This window comes from Athene cunicularia (assembly GCF_003259725.1).
Source record: "Athene cunicularia isolate RWA chromosome 15 unlocalized genomic scaffold, athCun1 chr15_part1, whole genome shotgun sequence".
NCBI lineage: Eukaryota > Metazoa > Chordata > Aves > Strigiformes > Strigidae > Athene > Athene cunicularia.
The window spans coordinates 4,360,537-4,381,418 of NW_020799121.1; the positions used below are offsets into that span (position 1 = coordinate 4,360,537).

The following is a 20,882-nucleotide window of genomic DNA, read 5'->3' on the forward strand; positions in this document are numbered from 1 at the left end:
GTGCAAGTCAGAAAGTCACAGTGTGTAGCAGGGCAGTACAGCTTAAAGAGGAAGGCCAGGATTTTTTGGAAAGCTAAATTAGTTCTAAGCATTTGTCAATTAGCACTTCTAGAAATTTTTCCAGAATGCTTTTTAAGCGTAGAAAATAACTCAGAGGCATGCTTTCCTGGCAGGGACTAAAAACACCACTGAAAAACAGCAAAAGACCAAATTTTATTTTAATTCCAAAAGGCAGGAGGAAGTAAGTCCCGAGAAGCTGAATGCACCCAAGATGTGCATTGCTAGCGGGCGGGTGGAAGGGGTGGGAAGACAAAGCAGTAGCAAACTGGATCTAAACATCCAGTTCCACTGCTTGGAACCTCTGGAGGAAAAACTCCAAAAAGTGTCTTTTTTTCTCTCTCTGAATATCCGCATTAATATTTTATTCACCTTAAGTCTGAGGTGTGTAGCTGAAAACTGATGTCTTTTGTCCCAAGCTGACTGCAAGTCCTGAACCTAACACCTGCTATGAACAGTACAAGCAGATTTTTAATTAAAAACTATTTACTTCATTAAAAAGTGACAGTTACCTGACAATGAGTGTTGCAGGCACACACTAGAGGAAATTTCTTCAACAAAGTGAAAGATGAACTAGGGATAAAAAAAAAAAAAATGTCACAACATCCCCTCTGCTACACCCGCCCTCCCACACTTGCTAAATCTTGTAGCCCCCCACCCCCCCGAAGGGCTCTGCTGCTTCTTACTGTTTCTTCAGACGCGTTGTGTCACCTCTCAGGGATGTGCAGGAGCCAGCCCGGAGGCCGTCAGGCCTTCTGCCTGTCAGCACCCACAGACTTGCCTGCGAACAGAGGAAGACGATAATTAACGACCATACACATACCTGGCTGCAAAAAATTTTCTACCATGCTAAATATGCTCTTCTGGTACCATCTGACAGAGCAGAAAGGAACAGACATTTCATCGAAGCCTCCTTACCTGCTGCAGCAAAACTGTACCCCAAGCTAACGGTCCTGCTCGGTCAGATTCATCCTGAGACATTCCTGTTTTCCTCCCAGTCAGCTAACAGTTATGAGCATCTATGAAACCACAAGAGCTACAAGCTTTCTGGAGAGTCCCCCAAACCCAATTTGGCAGAATATTTTAAAGGAAAAAAGCTCTCGTTACCTCAGGGAAGCCTTTCAGTCACTAAAATAACAGAACTGGAACCGCTGGTTTAAAATAAAATAAAATCCACAGTTTAACAGGCTACAGGTACAAAGCAGTCAACACACAAACTCCAACCAGTCACAACAACAGTAAAGGACAGTTTTCTTTTTCTTTTTTTCCTTTTTTTTTTTTTTTTTTTCTTTAAGGGGCAGGGGCATGGAAAAAATACAGCACACTAATGAAACAAAATGCAAAAAATACAAAAAAATAGAAAATAGAAAAAATGTATTTACAAGTGATACATTACTATGATCAGAAAGCACAAAGACAATTGCTGCTATAATACATGCACTGAGTCAAGAAGGAACTACTAAAAACCTGCAAGGGAGCTGTCTGTAAAAAAAAGAAAATTAAAAAAAAGGAAAAAAAAAAAGAAAAAAGAAAAAAAAGACACCCCCACCCCCTCCCCCCTCAAACGAACAGGGTTGGGTTGGAAATTTTTTCTTCCCTAGTTTGCTACATTGATCAAAATCAAATATCCCCTAAAGTCCGTAAGTACAATCGGTACAAATACTACACTTGTTTTTAAACTGCAGGTTCAGTTGTAGGAGGGGGGAAAAAAAACAGCTGCTCATTGTAGATCCATATACAAGAAAGCCATAGTAAACTGCTCTACATGCTAAAAATTACAGCAAGCCCCTGTCTGCTACATAGCATGATCTTAGCAGGTTTTCCTTTTTATTTATTCATATATATATCTATATGTGTGTATATATATATGTATAAAAATCGTGCCCTTTTTCACTGCAACATGACATCTGGGTGGAAATGTAACTTGTTACAACAAATTTTTATATGTATACTGCAAGAAGTCACTCAATGTCTGTGGATTTAATAAGTAACCTCACACCACAGGAAATATTTAATAAATCAAAAAAAACCCAATATTGTGACAGAAGACCTTCTGTCTCAGTTCATTTCAAAACCGAAGTCCAGCAGGAAACTGGTCCCAATGTCCACGAGGGGTTCTCTGAAGAAGCTTCAGTTTCTTAACTGTTTTTTTCTTTTAGTGTTCACAAGTTTTTGAACGACTTCAAGCCGTTTTCAGTTTCAAGTCTGTCTCTTCCTCTCTCACAAAGATAATAGTCTGGTACTAATTCATCCGAGTGAGGAAAAGAGGAAAGTGGCTGCAGTTGCACAAAGGGTCCCCAATTCCACAGCTGCAGGGAGATAGAGTCACGCGGAGCTCCAGGTTCTTAGCTTTTTTTCCTTTTCCTCCTCTTAATAAGAAGTCCTTTCATACAAGTCCCACAACTGGTACCTTCCCAAGTACCAGCCAGTCCAGCTTTAGGAGACGACAAAGCCACAAGTTAAAGTGTAAAGGACCAAGGCAGAAGTTCAGGTCACTTTCTGTCTGTTCCATCATACTTCCAGGAAACGGGAGCTGCTGGACTTGGAGTGGAAAGGCTCAGACCACATGCGACGTAGATCCCCCTAGGCAGGGAAACAGCAGAATGACCATCCCCTCAGAACCTTTAAAGTCCACTTAGAATTCAGATTTTAAAATGCATTTATAATTGCAAGCATGTCTTCAAGCAAATGTATTATTCACTTGTTCTGCAAATTACAATAAAGACAGTAAAAAAAAAAAAAAATCCTTTCCCTGTCAGGCCAGAACATGTTATTTTGGTGGTAGATCTACCCAAAATGTGTTTCTGATGGGAAGAAAACATTTATGCAGGTGGAAAATTCTGCTCTTTCCTATGCTCCACTCTGCAGAGTGCTAGATGTGTGTTTCAACAAAAGCCCCCGTAACAGGAAAGGCTACATTTTAAAATTTCTGTTCAGAACGGGTGACTGGAAAGAGGTAAACAAGGATCTGCCTCTCCAATCTTGTTTGACCTTTGTGCACACATTCTTGCACCATCAGCTGGGTGAGGACAAATATACTTATTTAATTCAAACAGCATTTAATACTTCAGAATTTAGTTTATAATTACTGGTACTTTATGTACATAAATTATCTTCTATTTCAGGAACTGCATCTCTCAGTTACTCCACTCTCTAAAATGAAGATTCAGCCCAAGAGCAGCAATACCTTAGTTCTGGGCCAGGGCTGTTAAGGACACGCTCTCTCCTCGTGAGAGCTGCTGCCCAGTGCAAGAACACTGAACCTGCTTCCAGCTGACCCCCAGAGCCTCCTGTGCGGAACCATAATCCTGTCTTACCTTTAAATAGGCCATGGTGAGGAGCGGCAATAAAGTAAATGGTACCAAATAGAGTAGGGCAGGCTGGGCTGCCCGGTGAATACGAGAAGCTACTGTTGCAGTTAATAGACCTGTAAAAGAAAAAAGGGACTCAAATATCTTTAGGTTGCATATGGATGTTCTCATCATTTCATCCACATGTGGCTCCCTTCCTCACCATTTTAAGAGACAGGCTGTGGAAAAGTTACTTATCTGTGCTTTGCCTTCCCTGAACACGAGTGAGACAAACAAAACAGTGAAAAATTATTCTATTTTAATATTAGGCTGTGTTGAGCCACTTGCTCCAGTTTTGAATCTCAAAGACTAAGCTAAGAATAACGCAAACAAAACGCAACAAAAGGCGGAGGGAAGTTGAATGCACCACACTGAAGTGCTGCTCCAGAGCCGGGACCTCTTGAGACTGTCAGTCTGAGGCCCCTCGCCTGAGAAACAGGGGGCTAAGAGGAAGGGTTGCACACACCAGGAATGATTTTCCTGGAGATCTGCTGAAAGGGAATGGAGGGCAAAAGACAAGGAGGGGGAAGAGAATGGCTGTTGGTAGGAAGTGATCTTTTCATCCTCAGAAGGACTGCAGGAGGTCAGGATATGCACACACATGTCCTGACCTTACGGAAAAATCTATTTTATGTTAGGGAGGAGATGGATGGCTCCATAAATTATAAACAGCATTCCAGTTGAGACTATTTACAATTTTCTGTATGTACTGAAGTGTCTCAGGATCATAAGCATTAACAGTCGAACACAAAAAACACAGGAGTTATCTGGATGAATGACTTCACTGTACTCTTGCCCAGCACAGTCCATCTAGAAACTCCCATATTTTTCCCATAACCCAGGTATGACAAACAACACTTGCTATGCTAGTAAAGCAAAGTACAAAAAGCTGCTAACAAAAATACACTGATAATCTCTTTCATCTTCTAAATAAAATACAAACAAAAAAAAAACCTTAAAGAGAAGACTGTAGGAGGATTTTTCTCCTTAGACCACACCAGTGAAACCCAAAGAGAGGAGGATTAAAAAAAGAACATAACGAAGCATTCTCTCAAAGCCTCTTTACACTTGCTTTCATCACCTTTTAAACCTACTACAATAATCCCACTTCTGCTCACTAAGCAGCTATCCATATTAAACTAATTACTCACCTACAAAATATCCAATAAGTGTGCAGTGAAAGTAAGAGACCTTCTGCATACGGCCAGAGATGTTCCCTGGCCCTGGGGCACCACAGGAATCGCTGTTGGCTTGCTTTTTGTAGTTATCGTAACGCAGGACAAAGCAGAGCAGAAGACCTGGCATCACAATATCGCCGATCCCCAGCATGGAGAAGTGGCTGCCTGTGGAACTAGAGAGCAACTGAAATTGGGTTCATGCCCAGAATACAAGGGGACGAGCTCTAGACTCCTCCACTTTGGTTTTGAGCTTCATTGTGCACATTCCTTCTTTCTACCAACAAACTTTTATAGAATAGAAGCTAAATGCTGGCTACTGAAGATTCTTCCCTCAGTGATTTCACCACCACCTCAGCTCAGTTTTAAACATATCCATTTTGAGAGTAATGACATGTTGCTCCAAAGCAGTTTATTTCTGCCAGTAGTGTTTAAGCTGCTTTTGCTCTTAACTCACTCAATAAAACAGATCCATCGACTCACTGTTTCAATCATCTCTTCCCTAGGCGTTGATGGGAGGTGCCAGCTGACCATTTTATCCAACTGTTTGATTAACATTGATAGGCAGGGCACCTTCATCCCTGTGTGAACAGATTGCCTCTAATACATGGCAGGAAGTCAATTCATGGACTTCTTGGATCTTTGGCCTCATTCAGACAAAAGACACAGAAAACTAGTCTCGCCAGGTTCCCAGAAAGAGCCAATTGTTAAGTAGATTAAGAACTAAAATTGCCCAATATTTTAAATCCAAGATATTTTTCATGAAAACAAAGCCAAATTATGACAAAATGAACAATTTTGGTTTTATCATTGCAGACAATCAACTCCAAAACTCTGCAGTTTCAGCATCCCAACATCTAAAGAAACAAGGATAAAGTAAATATGCCAAGATAACCTACTGCATAAGGAGCTCACTGCCTGATCAGGCCTACACATATCTGGTTAAAAATTGGAGACATCAAGGAGCACCAGCAGCAAAAGAGATGTGGAATAATCTCCCTCCAACACAGCACTTACCCGGTAAACCCTCCTGGCTTAGATCAGTTTCTAATTACTGCAATTATGCAGTAATCGAGACTATTCTGATGTTGTAATAAACCTCAGGTCTTTTGCTTTTAAGCAAAAGGACAAAAATCCTATAATAGCAGTCATTAAACTGTAGAACTCACACTTGCAACATATGTGCATCCTGCGCTGAACAGGCCACCTTTTAACCTAATTAGGATCATTTCTGCGTGCTGTGAGTCAGCAAATGCAAAGCATCCAATCCTCACTACTCACTACATACCTTTTTTGTCACCAAGAGGGAGTGATTAAACAAGGAATTCAGTTGGTATTTTCCAAGAGAATTAGTGCTACTACAGAGTACAGGGAGTAAGAATTTTTCTCATATAATCAGTAAAAGAAGTTCTGATTTTACCTTGGAAATACAAGTTTGCCAGGCAGTGACAGACGGGGAACATCTCTACCCACATTTGGTCCAAGGTGAAGTTTCCGGGATAAAACATCAAGGGGATTATCAGCTGGTTGTGTGGCCACCTTCACCATAACATTGCTGTTAAAGATGTAGGCAGAAAAAAAGACCTATGGAGCAAGGAAATCACAAGAAATTACAAACTGCAATTATATAGCAACTCAAAGCTGCGTGTATTTTGCTTTGCTTATTCAAGAAAGGAAAGGATATTATCCAAAATTTCCATATGTATATGTTGTACATATGATGCCAAAAGGCAAAATGTATTTCAAAAATTCAGATAAAGATTTTTACACTATTAATCCTCAGAAATAACTGGAATATACTTTCTGATATCAAGATAATGATCAATATCTTGAGATCCTTTGGCAAAGGATCTGCCCAGACTACAGTAGGTAGTCCAGGGCTACAAAGGCTGGTAACAGGATACTGAAAACGTGAGAAAGCTTGAAAGCAGAGAAGAGGTAAGTGCAGTGCTCACTCATAAACGGAATGATGCAATACTTGTTTCAAACAAGCTCATCACACTGGGAAACTGACTGGCTGCCAGAGCTGTCAGCAAGAGCTTCCCAGGATCAGTGCTCAGTGTTATGCAAAGGTAAAACAAAATCCTTTCAGTATTACAAAATATATTCTGTCAGGTTTCTTGGAAAAATGCAGTAAGATTTATGCCAGCCTTACTGGCTATAAATCAGTTTGCATTCCTGTTTTGCACATTTCACTGCTAATAAGAAGTTGGCATGTGCATACTGTGCAAGCGTGGAGAAGGCTTTGTGTTTACTTGGAAATGCTTGTTCTGATCTTCAGCCAGGCTTTCAAAATTTGAGGTCCAATTAATTTTTTTAAATAATATGCCAAAATTGAAATATTCTAATCATGTTTCTGCTTTTGTCAACTAATTAGTGAGGAAATCATTCTGTATCTGCTGCAGACTTTAACATCTCAGAAATGGAGCAATGAAGCTGATCTTCTGGCTTTGCCAGATTTCATCAAGTTCATACTAGTACAATTTGTGTAAAAAATGGCTCAAGGCCAATTACAAATCCAAAGGATAAAAACAGTTTTAGCAAAACCAAACAAAACACTTACCCAAAAGACATCATAAATTAGTAACCCAGAGAGTAGCAAGCAGGAAACCTTCAGGCTGGGCAGCCGAACAAAGGCTATCATTGCAACACACAGGCCCATAGCCAGAGCTACAAAAATGCAAGCACATAATTAGTTCATTAAAAATAGCAAAACAAAAAAATAAAACCAAACCCAAGCCAATACCTCCCCCACAAAAAACACCCCAAAGCAGCCTCTGTTTGCACCTGTGCAGCACCGCATGCGCTAGATGACTGTCTATTATTTCCAGATAGTGACATTCTCCTTACCAGAGTTAAGAAAAAGTCAAAATACATTCAGTTGCCAACTGTGAACATGCCCCCATGGAGGCAGAAATCCCTCTGCAGGCACAGCTGCCCATTCCACCCAACTTCCACTACCTGCCACAGAGAAATGTTTTCATGTCTTGCGTCCTAGAGACTCCATCTCCGCATAAAACACTGGCTACCCAGTTCAAAACAGAAGCAACAAGTCTGAATTCTTTGTGCCCCAAACATAAAACTCTTCTTTTACACCTTTAGGAGGTTTTCTTGTAAATGTGTAAAATAAGTAAAATCCTTGACTCTTAATTCAGAAATAGCATGGTTATGTGACATGTTAGAATGTGATACGACAAAAACCCACTGAAACCAATCTGGACAAGGTTGTGTAAGACTTCCTAAACACTAACTATGAAAGATTATTGTTTAGATATACAGGGATTTCCCAATAACAAAAATCTATGTGAAAGCCTACCTACCAATGGGGAAAAAAATATGGGCAAGTCTTTTTCTAGCCCTCCTCCCAAGGGTGAGTTTTCAGCCAGATTCAACAAGCTGAATGACACACCACAGCTCAGATATTAGTTCTCTTCCAAGGGGAATTTTGTCATGGTAGAAAACAAAGATGTTACACTAGAAAAAAAAAATTCCCAGTCCTCACATTCGTGTGATTTCCTGTTTCTTTAAGCCTAGCCTTAGCTATGAAAGATACTCCACTGACAATTTAATATATTTCAACTGGTTACAAGTAAATCCCTAAAGAGATCCTTAAAATAAAAAAGCTTTAAAAATAAATTGTTTCATCTATGGTATCAGTAGATTTAGAAGGAATAATGGAGCCCTGCTGGGACCAGTTTACACTTAAGTATGCAGACATTTGTAAGCAAAATGTGTTTGTCTAACGTGACACAGAATTTGTAAAAAGTTATAATCCTATTTTGACCAAGTGAAACTGCAGGGAAAATCGATTCATTATATAATATGCTCACCAGCACGACAACTCGACTAAGGCTGAAATTTACAATTTACCCTTCAGATTCTCATGCTGTAATTACGCAACTGTAAACTATTTTATGCTTGCATTTCACCTGAAAGATGTGGAGTTCTTCCATCAAAACACTAAGGAAACATTTCCATACAGATTCAAGGGAAAAAAGCGCCACCAAACACCTGCCAGCATGGTTGCCTGCAGTGCCCAGGGGCTGCGTCCCAGCAATGACTTTGCCAAACCCACCTTATCTTTTGAGAACTGACAAGCTTAGCACAACGCCAAGTGCCCTGGCTGCCAGTTTCAATGAAGTAATAGGATTACTCAGATAAAAATGTACCCTAAATCATGCTGCATAACTGTAACTAGCTATAAAATGTAAGCAAATTATTGAGGTTTAAAGAATTTGACACAGCAAAGCAGCAAGAAAAAGAACTGCATTCAGTAATTCAATATAGCCTTCAGTTACAGACTTCCTCTGGCAGAAGAGCAAATACAAGGGAACAGTCTGTCTTAAATCAAAGAGGTTTCTCTAAAGCCACTGTTAATAATAGCTCAAGCAAGCCTATATTTAGGAGAGGATTTCCAGGTTATAATTAACTAGAAGTGGAAATATTTTAACCAGCAAAAAGATTTATCTATTGTTCACACACTCTATTTCTCTATCACCGAAACAAATGCAGGCAGACCACAAGACACCTTCTTCAAACTAAGCAAATACCGGGTAGAAAAGAAGATAGAAAAAAGTCCATTAGATGACAGTGACATACACATGCTAGTAATTATGCAGTTTTGCAACTGCTTTAAGAAATATTGGCAAATTTAAAAAACAGAAGCAAGAATGCCTGTGAACAAGTACGAGTAATAAAGGCCAAAGTGCAGTCAAACCACCAACAGGCTTCTCTAAAGGGAAGCCAGCTTTCCTTTCCAATGAAAAAAATCCAGAAATCATATGAGAAACAAAGTCATCCATATCCAAGCTCATGAATGGTGTTGACAAACTATATATGGCAGATCTCCACTGAAATATATTCCAAATCGGGGGTTTTGTAAGGACTGGAAATTACCATGAAGTACTTCCCCTCCCTTTCACTCAGCTCTGAAGCAGAAATACTCTCTCACAAAGAGAGACTCACCTGCACACCAACAAACCACGCACACAAAAATCGAGGTGTACTGTTAAACGCCTTCTCCCTCCAGCCGCCAGCCCAGAAGCACGTTCACAACATCTGTTTCATTTTCTGCCGACAGTGAAACAGAAGATCATCCCCGTTCAAGCGGGAGGAGGAGGTAGATCACAGCACACCCAGCAGCTGGCAGGCACTGGCTTAAAGAGCAGCAAGTGCTCCACTTGCATATATTACCCAGCAGTACTTATTGGCCACGTTTCCCTCCAAACAAGATTAATTGGGGTCTCAAGTATTTGGTTACAGAGGAGCAAAGGGTAAAAGCAGAGATGATGTGATCCCACTTGCAGCAGTATAGTATGAGGTGTAAAACTATACAGTCTGTTTCCCTGACGAAGGCCAGTTAAGTGCTGTTCCCTGTTCAATGTCACTGACAAATACTGATTTAATTGGGTCTGAACAAATGACAGGAGGCTTACCTGTGTAAATTCAAGCTCCCTTAATATAAACTACATAAAATACTCCAAAGCTAGACAATATCAACAGAATTCAGTAAATCATAAACAACCACCAAGAGAAATAAAACCCAGAAACCACTCTGCACCAGTAGTTCCGTGGATTAATTACCTCAAAGGCAACTATTTCAGAGTGAAGCACTCACAAAAATATCTATTTTTAAGTAAATGCTTCTGTCAATATCTCAGTGTAGAGATCTTTTCAGATTTTGTCAAAATCCACACTTGACACTCCATTCAGCTTTGTAGCTACTGCAGACCAAAAAAATCACCCTTGATTTCATGGTGGGCTACTCTGCTTAGCATAAAACAAACTTCATCTGCATTTTTTCCTTTAGTATCTGGGTACTTTAAAAGGTATTCCCCAAGACACAACAGGTGGAACTTTTAAATGCAGCAAAAAACACAAATGAAACAACACCTATATACAAAGGAAATAATCAAGGTGCCACAAGAGCCTTCAGGGCTAAGGACTTTCTGCTGCTGCTACTACCTCATTTAGGAGCTGGAAAGCTGATGCGATGTATGTTTTCTATTGCAACAAACCATTTCAAGGGCAGATAATGTTGTCCCTGCTATTTTTCCTCAAGCAATCACAACCTCAGGGTGCCATTTCGTGAGGTGTCCTAAGCCAATTTAGCTGCCTGACACTGCTGAGAAGTGGAGGTCCTGCTCCAGGCTACCCCCTTCATCCCTCTGCCATCATATCCACACCATCCTCTCAGATCCCATCATGCTGCCACTTACCTTTTGCCAAATTTAGCACATACCTGACTGCACAATAATCCAATTCATCTTACTGAAGCAGCAGAAAAATAGCCTGGCAAAAAAAGAGTACGCTGCCATTCTAGTGAGCTGAATCAGTTTACCATGTGATTAAATGAGTGCCAGAGCTAGCACAAGAGATTTGGAAGGCAGAAGGGGAAGAGGAAAGCTCCTTTTTGGAACACTAAGCTGTGAATTCAGTTCAACCAGCATGGAGGGGGGAAAAAAAAATAAATCACACCTTCAAGCCAGCTGGATGCCTGCCAGCTTCACCCATCTCACCATCTATGGCAAGCATCAAAGAGATCAAAGACAACCAGCTACTGTGAATTGTCTCACAACAAATTATTTGATCATCTGAACCAATGAACAACAAGATGCACAGCAAAAAATAACCAGATTGTTAAGATCAAGTTATGATTCATAAACAACCACTGTCTCCACACATCTTTAACTAAAACTGCCAATTCACCCTACACCACACAGGTGCAGAATATCTTTCATGAGTGTACTGGCACTTCCTTGGAAGCTTTTACAAACCAGAAAAACAGGTGTCCCAAACACTACCCTGACATGTTCCTGACAGCATTTGTTTTCAGGGAGTCTACCACACAGTATTACAACTCAGCAAGCCACTAATATTAGCAATTTTCACCAATCATCACCAGGTGACTGGATGTGTCAGAACAGGCACAAACCAGTAGTAAAATCCCTTAATTCACATACTCACCATCCATAAGGAGCCAGTGGCCAGTTAGGACCCAGATAAGGACAAGCATCACAGACAGAGAAAATGAGAGCAACTCAGCAGCAGTGAAACGCCCACAGCAGCCAAAGGAAATCCTAGGAACAACATATAAACATCAGCTAGAAGACTTTATGTTTCCATTTAAAGAACAGAAAATGGACACTGTTGGAACAAGGCTCAACTGCTGATGAAAGATGCCAAGAACAACTGAAGGGAAGTTCCTTTGCCACAGTAGGTACCAAAACAGCAACAAAATAAAAGCTTCTCTCACATTCAAATAATGTGTATAAAGCCTGAACTACAGAGACAGAAAAAACCCTGTAAATCTTGGCACCCCTCTTGAAATTGTTACCATGAATGCTATTTCCTAGTACCATCCAAGATAGTGCTTTTTGCAGCATGAACTCTAGTCACAAGGTATAAAACAAAATTAGTTTCAAAACATGACATTAACATCTGCAATTTTCACCAATGTAACTACAGTCTTTGAAAGAGCCAGAATTAAAATCCATAGTCCAATGTTAACAAACATTAAAATCCAATACCAACTCCCAAACTCTTGAAATCTCAGCCAAAATTCTTAAAAACCACTGTTGAGAAATCTAGTCCCCTGCAACAGTACTGCATTTCCCCAGCTGGCACGCACATATGACTTGCAGAAATTGTGCTTCCTAGTTTCAAAGTGGAAACATGGTGTTGGCACAAAAAATATGCACAAACATCAGCCCTGAAGCCCTGAGGTTAATGCTTGTAATTATTAAAGCAGTCTCATTAGAAGAAATAAATACAACATACAAGAAGAGGAGAATAAGATTTCTCAAGTCCTTACTTGTTTTGAGGTGAACATGGCCGTGTTAAATACTGGCACATCGGGAGCAGAAGGAAAGCAAAAGCTATTGTTGCAAGGACTGGAAAAAGAAAAGGTAATATTAGTACATTCAGACCTAATTTCTACATTACACAAACAAGCTTCTCCAATTTGAAAAAGCTCTTGCAACAATGTCCTATTATCATATGCTGCAGTATTATTAAAGCAAGAGCAGCTAAGAGGCTCCAAGGTTTTCCGCAGAACTTTTGTTAGTACGCTTTCAAACCTCCATCAGAATAAAAGCTCTCAAAGGAATTAAACACCCCATCCCCAAACCTTAAAAAAGAAGTCTTAAAGCTATTCATGATCATGTCAGGAAAAAAAAAAAAACAGTTTTCAAATAATCTACAAGTCAAAAAAAAAAAAAAAAGAACTTAAAGTAAGTTATATCCAATAGCTGGCAACTTAACTTTTTAAAAATACAAAGTGCTTTATGGTTTTGAAAATAGGATGATAAAAATACATAAATATCCAAATAGACTATTTCCATAAACATTTTCTTTTTTAAGAAGCATACTTATCCCACCCACACATTTGTGAAAACGTCTAGTAACTGCTGGTATTTATAATTCTTTTTCCTTCTAGTTTTTTAAAAAAAATAATAGCAATGAATTTGTACTAAGGACTGTTTTAATTGCTGAAGAATGAGGGTGTGGAGACACAGACATGTCAGCAGCACGCATCCAAAACTGCTGTAGCAAGAACAGACTGAAATGAAAATGGAAGAGTTGCTCGACATTTTCTGCATGCTGCAAATCAAATTTTTTTGCTGTTTTCAGTCCTTACAAAAATTGGGGTGGTGGTTGTTAGTTTTTAAAAAGGGAATTTTTTTAAATTCTCAAATTAAGATAATGAGAAGGAATCAAATATTCTCTTTAGTACACAGCTTAAACCAACTGGAGAAAAGAAATTGGTTTGGTTAAACCACAACTTTCCACTCCTCAATGCCCTCCTGGTGGGTGGAAGATTAAAAAAAAAACAAACAAAAAACACAACCATACAAACAACAATCAATTCATTTATAAAAAGAAAAAAATGTATGAAAACAGTGCCATGGACATTCACAGTTCTATCAGTATTTCAGAGAGGAGGAAAAAAAAAAAGCAGAAGGGGTAGGGAAAGCGTGGAGAGCGTGGCAACCCTACACATGTTGAACTAGGAACCTTTTTAGAGGTGCATGGCAAAGAACGCTGCACAGCAAAACCCGTACCCCTGGCCTGCCTGCCTGCCCTGCTCCCTAGTCCACCTCTAACACTGCCAGACTGAGCCTTCCTCACCCCAAACCACCCCTCATCGCCCTCGGCATCTCTCCTTCCCCTTCAGCTCTTTGCACCTCCTGTCCTGGTATCCCCAATTGCTGCCACCCCAAAGCTTGGCTAGTTCAGAGAATATAAAAATTAAAATGCAATCACAGTGATTCACATTGCCCTCTCAATCTCGTTCATGACTGTCCGGGCTTCCAATCATAACTTTTCCCTCAATACCTATTCATTCAATCGGATTAACTCCTGTCTGCAGGCAATGCGCCAACTCTTCAGCTCTGGCCTCTGCTTAGCAGCTAGTCCTGGCCTTAGGCTGTTTGCTGCACCTACCCTGGCTCCCAAATCTTCCCTGAATAGCAAATCTTTGTGGGAGGAAGATTTAAGAGAGGTTTAAGAAACCAGACATCCGTTATAGTTTAGAAATTCCCCCGCATCAGCCTCTAAAGTCTACAAAAACAGGATGTAACACAGCACTACTTGAGCTTCAGGGGACAGAGGGACAAAGTCCCACAGTTCCAGCTGGAGGTTCCCAACTCCCATCAGGGTCCCCACCCTGCTCTATAGCTTCTAACAAAGCTTTGCATTTTAGAGGTTCTGGGGCCAAAGTCCCCTGAGCTTAATGATGCTCCCCAATGCAAGACCAAGAAAAAGCACAAAAGTATCCTAAAACCAGGTTCAAGAATAAAGATACCCAAGTGCACCGATCCGAACAGACTTAATCCTCTTAAACCTGCAAAAACCTCCAGCTGACACAATATCGCCTAATTACACACCACAAACGTTACAAATAAAGTTTCAAATGTCAAGGTCATTTTGGAAATAAATGGACAAATAAGCTTGCCAAATTAAATCTGTCTTTTGTCATAAGTCTTCCTTTACAATATCTTATTATATAGGTGTGTATATATATTCCCCTAATACCTAGTATACAGTAGAATTAATCTGGTAATTTATTTTTAATAAGAAAGAACATAGGTGTCATAGGTAAAAGCAGTATTCAGGAGACCTCTACAGGACTATGCTTCCAGAATTAGAGATAGGAGTCTCAGACTCATGTCAAGAGCAGAAATTTAGATTTCACTCATCAACATCAAGTCCTTTTTAAAGGGCTGGAAAGGATGCATAGCTCAGGAGTTAAATCATGAGGGAAAATCCTGCATTGCATATACAAGAAATAGAGAAGGATGAGAGCTAGGGGTTTAAAAATCTTCAGACTCTGTATGTGGACTGAGGAGTACAAGTATTAAAAGCTGATGCACATTTCAAGCAGTAGGAAGAATCTTGCTACCCTGAACAGCAGCTGGTCTCTAGAAAAACTGTAAAAAGATCAAAATGCCAAAATTTTCCAAAATTCGAAGCCCTGGTATTTACTTAAATGACAAAATGTAAATAAACAGGATTGGAGGACTTGCAGTTTATTTGCAGACAACAGTTTAATTTTTGTTCTAAATTCAAGCAGTACAACAGAATAATACTCAAAATGCTAGTGAGACCAGAAATACCCTTGAAACAAAGAAAAACTGCATAAAAGCAAACCTCAAAATTCAGCTAGGAAAAGAAGTCTCTGGAGAGAAACTCCATGGTTATGCTATGATCCTATAAAGCACTGGAGTTATGAAATACCAGGTACAGTTCTGAGCACTGATTTATAAACAAGTGAACTTTACATAAAATAATTCATTGGGCATCTTTCAAAACTCTGGCAATTTATAGTTCAGTAGGTTTAGCAAATCTCTAAGTGGAAAATACTTCTCAAATAATACCTGTCACTTTATTAATAGCTACGGAGACATGAAAATACAACTGTGAAACCTGATGAGGGTTTTTTTTTAAGGTACTATGACATGTATTATAATTCTTATCAACAGTATTTTATCAATGCTTTCTGTTCTATTGCAATTCTTATAAAGAGAAGAAAACTTAGTCACCTGCTGTGCATATTGTAAAGACAACTTGAACTGAATCAAAGAAGAAGAACATAACTAGGAGAGACACAGACGCTCCGATCGGCAGGAACAGCGCCTGGGTAGAATCAATGGTTTGAATACCTGCAGAAGAAGGAAAGTGACATTTAACTTGGGCTATTTCTTACCACACATATATCGACAGCCTGTCCTCACCAACACAACTGAGGACTCTGGCAATAAATTCCCTTTCAGTGCCACTGAAACCAACATTTACTCTGAGATCCTCACGCACTATCATAACCAAGCATAGCAGTCTGTGCAAGAACACTCCAGCTAAACTGCAAGATCGCAGTGGCTGGGTGTGTACAGCAACAGCCCTGCTTTGCAGAATCCAAGAACTGACAGTTGAAAGAAAATGTATGAGTTTTTTCTTGTGCCATAGCTAGAATGAATAAGTTACAAAAATTAACATTATTTAGGGATTATGAATCACACAGCAATTACAGATTTGCTTCATTTGACACCGAGCAACACAAACATGTTGTACAGAGCATATGGAAATTTTACTTAACCTCTCAGCATGAGGTAAAAAGCCTGACCAACAGCAGAGCTGCAGACAGTGTTAGGCTGACCGAGCTCATGAAAAGGGTGCCACAGCTTCAAATTCCACTTGGGTGAAGGCCACCATGCACTTAAATTGCATCACTGACTGCAATCACCAGATAACATCAAGCCTAAAAACAAAGGGCAGTTTTCAAAAACCACTCAAGTCATTTACCTGTTTATGAAACTACCAACTTAGTTCAGTATGCACTATAATTGCCTTTTATGCTAAAAACCCAACAAAAAATCATGCTCACGTTTTATAGCTGCAAGCAATTTTAAACATTGCAGAGATACTGAGGTATTTTATTCTGATTATTTCCCCCACCTCAACCATGCAGTGTGACTATTACGGATATTAATAATGGGACAGACATTTTTTTTTACTATATTTTACCATGAGTTTTTAGAATTACTAACAAAATTAAGAAGATAAGCTTGGAAAAGCCCACATAACACTGCAAATTCTAATACTTAACCAGCCTCTGTAGCTGTATTTACATTTGATGATGAATGGAGGGGAGGAACAAGCTCTAAGTAGTAGCCCAATTAAAAATACAAGACATGCTTATACTTGTAGAGCATTAAAATAACCGGTAACATCTGAAGTAGTCACTTGATAAGAGGTATCCAAAATGTCTCTAATGAAAAACTAATACAAGACTCAGACCTAGATGAGATCTAAAACCAGTTTACCATCACTATGTTATCCCAAAATAATTAGACACTGCTGTATGAAGCAGGGTTTTACTAGTCCCAGGATTTTAAGAATAAGGTTTTAGGTTATCAAGCAGAATATCTGTACATATGTACGTATGCATGTATACATGCACATACAAGTAAATATACACACATTGATAGTGTGTGAGAGAACGTGCCTATTGTAATTTTTCCTGTGGAAGAGTGGTAGTTGTCTAAATAACGGGTTCCCTACACAACTCGTAGTTACCAATGTATCTGAGTATGTCAAAAAAACCCAAACACATGTGAAATACACTCACTGCAACTTAGTATCTGTAGTAGGTATTTAACCATTTTCATAAGAGAAAAGTTGAACAATGAGCACGGAAACCATGACGCTTGCACTGTATGGTCATTCATTAGTTCAGGTCAGGGATCTATTATTCTTAAAGCATAAGTAGTACAATAGATTTTAAAATAAAAAGCAGAACAACTCAGTCATTTGGGATTTCTATGTTACTGAGGTCTGGTACAAAAGGGTAAACACAATACAGACAGGCCAGTGATGACAGTGTGAAGACACAGAAATTCCTGTGTTCTAATCTGTGATTTAGACCTAGTTTCTCCTGCTTTAAAACTGAGCATTTATTCACATGCCCTTCAAGTTCCCAAGGGAAAAAACCAAACAAAACCAAACCCCAGAAATTACATACTACAAACTACCTTGGCATACGGGAATTAGTGCCTGCAGTGTTAAATGTCCAAGTTCTTAATTTCATTTCTGATCATTTTGACAGCTAATCCCCTTAATGTGCTTACTCCCCAGCCCCAATCTGTCTTCTCTTACTTCCCAGATGCCAAAAGCCTCAACTGTTCACTGCTGAATCACCAAGCACAGTAACCTCTTTGCTCAGTGTTGTCAACAGAAGCAGTGCTCTGACAACTATGTAAATTCCAAGAGTTTGTAATTTTTTTTAGGAAAAAGTCAAAAAAGTAGAAGACACATACAATATAACGTATGTTATTTATTTCATAGTTTTTCAGCTGTATTTGTTACTTTAAGCAAAACAACCTTAGCATTCAGGGGTTTGTGCACAGGGCTGCTCATATATCTCACTCCTGTCTTCTAAACTTGCAGAATCTATTAATTCTAGAGCCTATTCTCAGAATGTGGCCATATAACTTGCTGAAAGTTAAACTCAGGTGTGAATTTACAGCACACAGTGTACAACACATTCCACTCTAACAGTACATGTACATATTTTTACCTGAAAAACAGTGGATCTCAAATAGCCAAGCTGCCTGGAATCTATTTATAGATTACAGAGGGGACAATCACCATGTAGGAGCTGACATGTTAATCCCCACTCTGAATAGATTGTGTGTAGACACATATTTTGTTGTCCATTATAAATGAGTTGCCCAAAGCCATGTGAACTCTATACTTCAATTTCTCTATTGATAAAGCTGAATCATCCTTATGGACTCGTTAGCATAGCATGAGATCTTTCATTGCTTACAGACTGACTAATATGTCATAGTGATAAACTCCAGACAAAAAGAAACTACATTCCCTTCTCATAACTGTATGGTGAGGTTTTTTTCTTAAAAGTAAAGCTGTTCCCATTCCAGTAAAACCTGAAAAAATGTGCAGCATGCAATTTCTATGCAGTATGGAAATATTACATTGATGTTTTAAACTTAGCTTCCATGGGCATGAACTATATAACAGTATTAGTGCATAGCAAGATGGTAAGTGCCTAGACAAAACAGCTCCGTTGTATGAGGTGAATCCACAACGTACATGGGTGAAACACACGGACGGATAAAGCACAAGAAGATGCAGCACACTGAAGTGACAAAAGAAAGATAAGGAGTAAAGCTAACCCTTACTGTTATTGGTGCTGTTGCCATTAAAAGACCCAGCTGTGCTGCTATTGTCTTTCTCTTTGTCTTGATTCTCAAAGTCCATGTTAAGAGACCTGCAAGAAACAAAGCAAATTTAACAGACAAGCTTCAAACGCCTATTTAGGCTCATCAGCTAGGGTCTCATTACCATTCTACTGCAGCACTCTCTCTGAAAAAGCCATTTAATGCTGGTTATTAGAAAAAACACCATACACACCAGAAAACTTAAAAAACCCATCAGCTTACAGTTTCAGATGAGGCACCAAACCACACAGGTTCTAATAGCGAGACTAGTCACCAGTGTCTGAACCAGTAAGTGTTAACAACAAACCACAACAAAGATATATTTATCTGCATTACTGGGAAATATAGAACACATGGAAATGCAACAAATGTTTCAATTCTCTGATGAATCTGAACTCTTTCCAAGTTCTCATTTTGACCTTTCCATTCAAATTTAACTACCAAGTTTCATTTTTAAAACAGTATTATTTCCTGCCTCTAAATCTTGTTATGAATGATGACCAAAACTAGATTGTAAGTAATCGTCTGTTGAACATAAGGTCTTACTCCATGGAAAAAGTTTCAGCAAAACCTAGAAAGTAACCAGATATATATTTTACATACAGGCAGAACAGATGACTGGAGGAAGCTCTGAATAAACAGTACAAATTGATACAATTTAATTAACCCACAGGAGCTGACAACATTCCTCTATGTTCCCAGCTCAGCTGTACCTGATTCACCTTTCCATTTTGATACACACTTTACAAGTTCTAAAATAACACAGTATTCCACCCCTTTTGCCACGGCCCTTTACTTTGATGCAACTTCTAAATTATATTCTAATTTTGACATAACTTTCTGAAACAGGGAAATTTCATTTAAAGTCTGTTTTGGCCAACAATTATTTTCTATTGTTAAATTCTTTGTTGCTTTTAATAAAAATGTTAACAATCAAGTTTACCATTGATAGTTTCTCATTCTGATACATGCATGTTATCGATGATTTAGCTGCATGTTTATTTATTCAAATAAGCTACAGAGAACCACCAGAAGCGCTGTACAGCTTCTACTGTGTAGCTCCTGACTTAAGTCTACAGCAGCATCCACATATTTAAAAAAAACCTAGCAGGTCAACTGGCATTAAACTCCTTTTCAAGTTCAACTGTCAGTAACTGCACCATGCAAAGTAAATAAATTCTATTAATTTACCAGACAAATTAAAAAATACACCACAATCTACTATATGATTTTACAGGTACCAAAGTGATTTCATTTTAGTGTATAGGTTACCTACTGCAATGCACAGGCAAGCAATTTTGTGCTGCTGTCACACAACCTGAAATCAAGCACATATAAGTCTATAGTATCAAGATAAGCACAGTGTATTAGAGGTGGTTGAGCAGTTTCACTGTATAAAACAAAACCAAGAAAAAAGCTCTTCCAGTATAAAACTGGTTTGCTGCTTCTGCTTCTATTATGTAAGCGCTCTCAAACAGCGGTACGAAATTAAAGTATCTTTTGGGCTCAGGCAAATTATGAGGAAGGTTCAACCTCAGACATACAGTACTTCCACAAAGATTATGGATCATTAACTAAAATGTTATCAAAAATATGAAGAGGCAATGGAGAACACTAAAATTCTAACAAATTAATCTTCTCTTCTTAGCTTGTTCTTGTAAAGATCTCTCTGCTCTGCATCTTGTTTCAGCTGCCTTTATCGTTCATTCACACTTCCTTTTTCCGCAGTAATGCATTGTAGCTTCATAATTTTTCTCTCAAGCTATAAAAATTCAGGAGGAGGCTGACAACCCTCCAGGACTTGATCCAAGATTCAGCCAAACAGGATAATTATTTTCTCAGTGCAGCGTTTCATACCTCTCTGAATTAGCACAGATTAGCAAGAACTTCACACCTTCATTCTCCCAGTGGCACTGGGCAACTCTTAATTTAAGGGCTTGCTATCAGCAAAGAAAACTGGAAATAAACTATTAGATCTACTACTCTCCTTTCATTGCAACAGTGTTAGCAATTATTACCTATAAACATCCATACCTCAAAAATAAGCATAAATTAGGAAATTA

General features: G+C 39.0%; 1 protein-coding gene across 1 annotated transcript in view; it reads right to left on the reverse strand.

Annotated features, from left to right (window-relative positions):
• Nucleotides 1-1,414: 1,414 nt before the first annotated feature.
• Nucleotides 1,415-20,882, reverse strand: part of SPPL3 (signal peptide peptidase like 3) — a 59,984-nt gene continuing 40,516 nt past the window's right edge. Inside the window, exons 3-11 of the mRNA XM_026859930.1 lie at nucleotides 18,781-18,869; nucleotides 15,625-15,744; nucleotides 12,396-12,474; nucleotides 11,549-11,661; nucleotides 7,146-7,252; nucleotides 6,003-6,166; nucleotides 4,559-4,758; nucleotides 3,375-3,484; nucleotides 1,415-2,640 (exon numbers count right to left, since the gene is read on the reverse strand). Coding sequence (XP_026715731.1) covers nucleotides 2,569-2,640; nucleotides 3,375-3,484; nucleotides 4,559-4,758; nucleotides 6,003-6,166; nucleotides 7,146-7,252; nucleotides 11,549-11,661; nucleotides 12,396-12,474; nucleotides 15,625-15,744; nucleotides 18,781-18,869 — 1,054 coding nt within the window. The 3' untranslated portion in view covers nucleotides 1,415-2,568. The remainder of the gene's footprint in view (nucleotides 2,641-3,374; nucleotides 3,485-4,558; nucleotides 4,759-6,002; nucleotides 6,167-7,145; nucleotides 7,253-11,548; nucleotides 11,662-12,395; nucleotides 12,475-15,624; nucleotides 15,745-18,780; nucleotides 18,870-20,882) is intronic.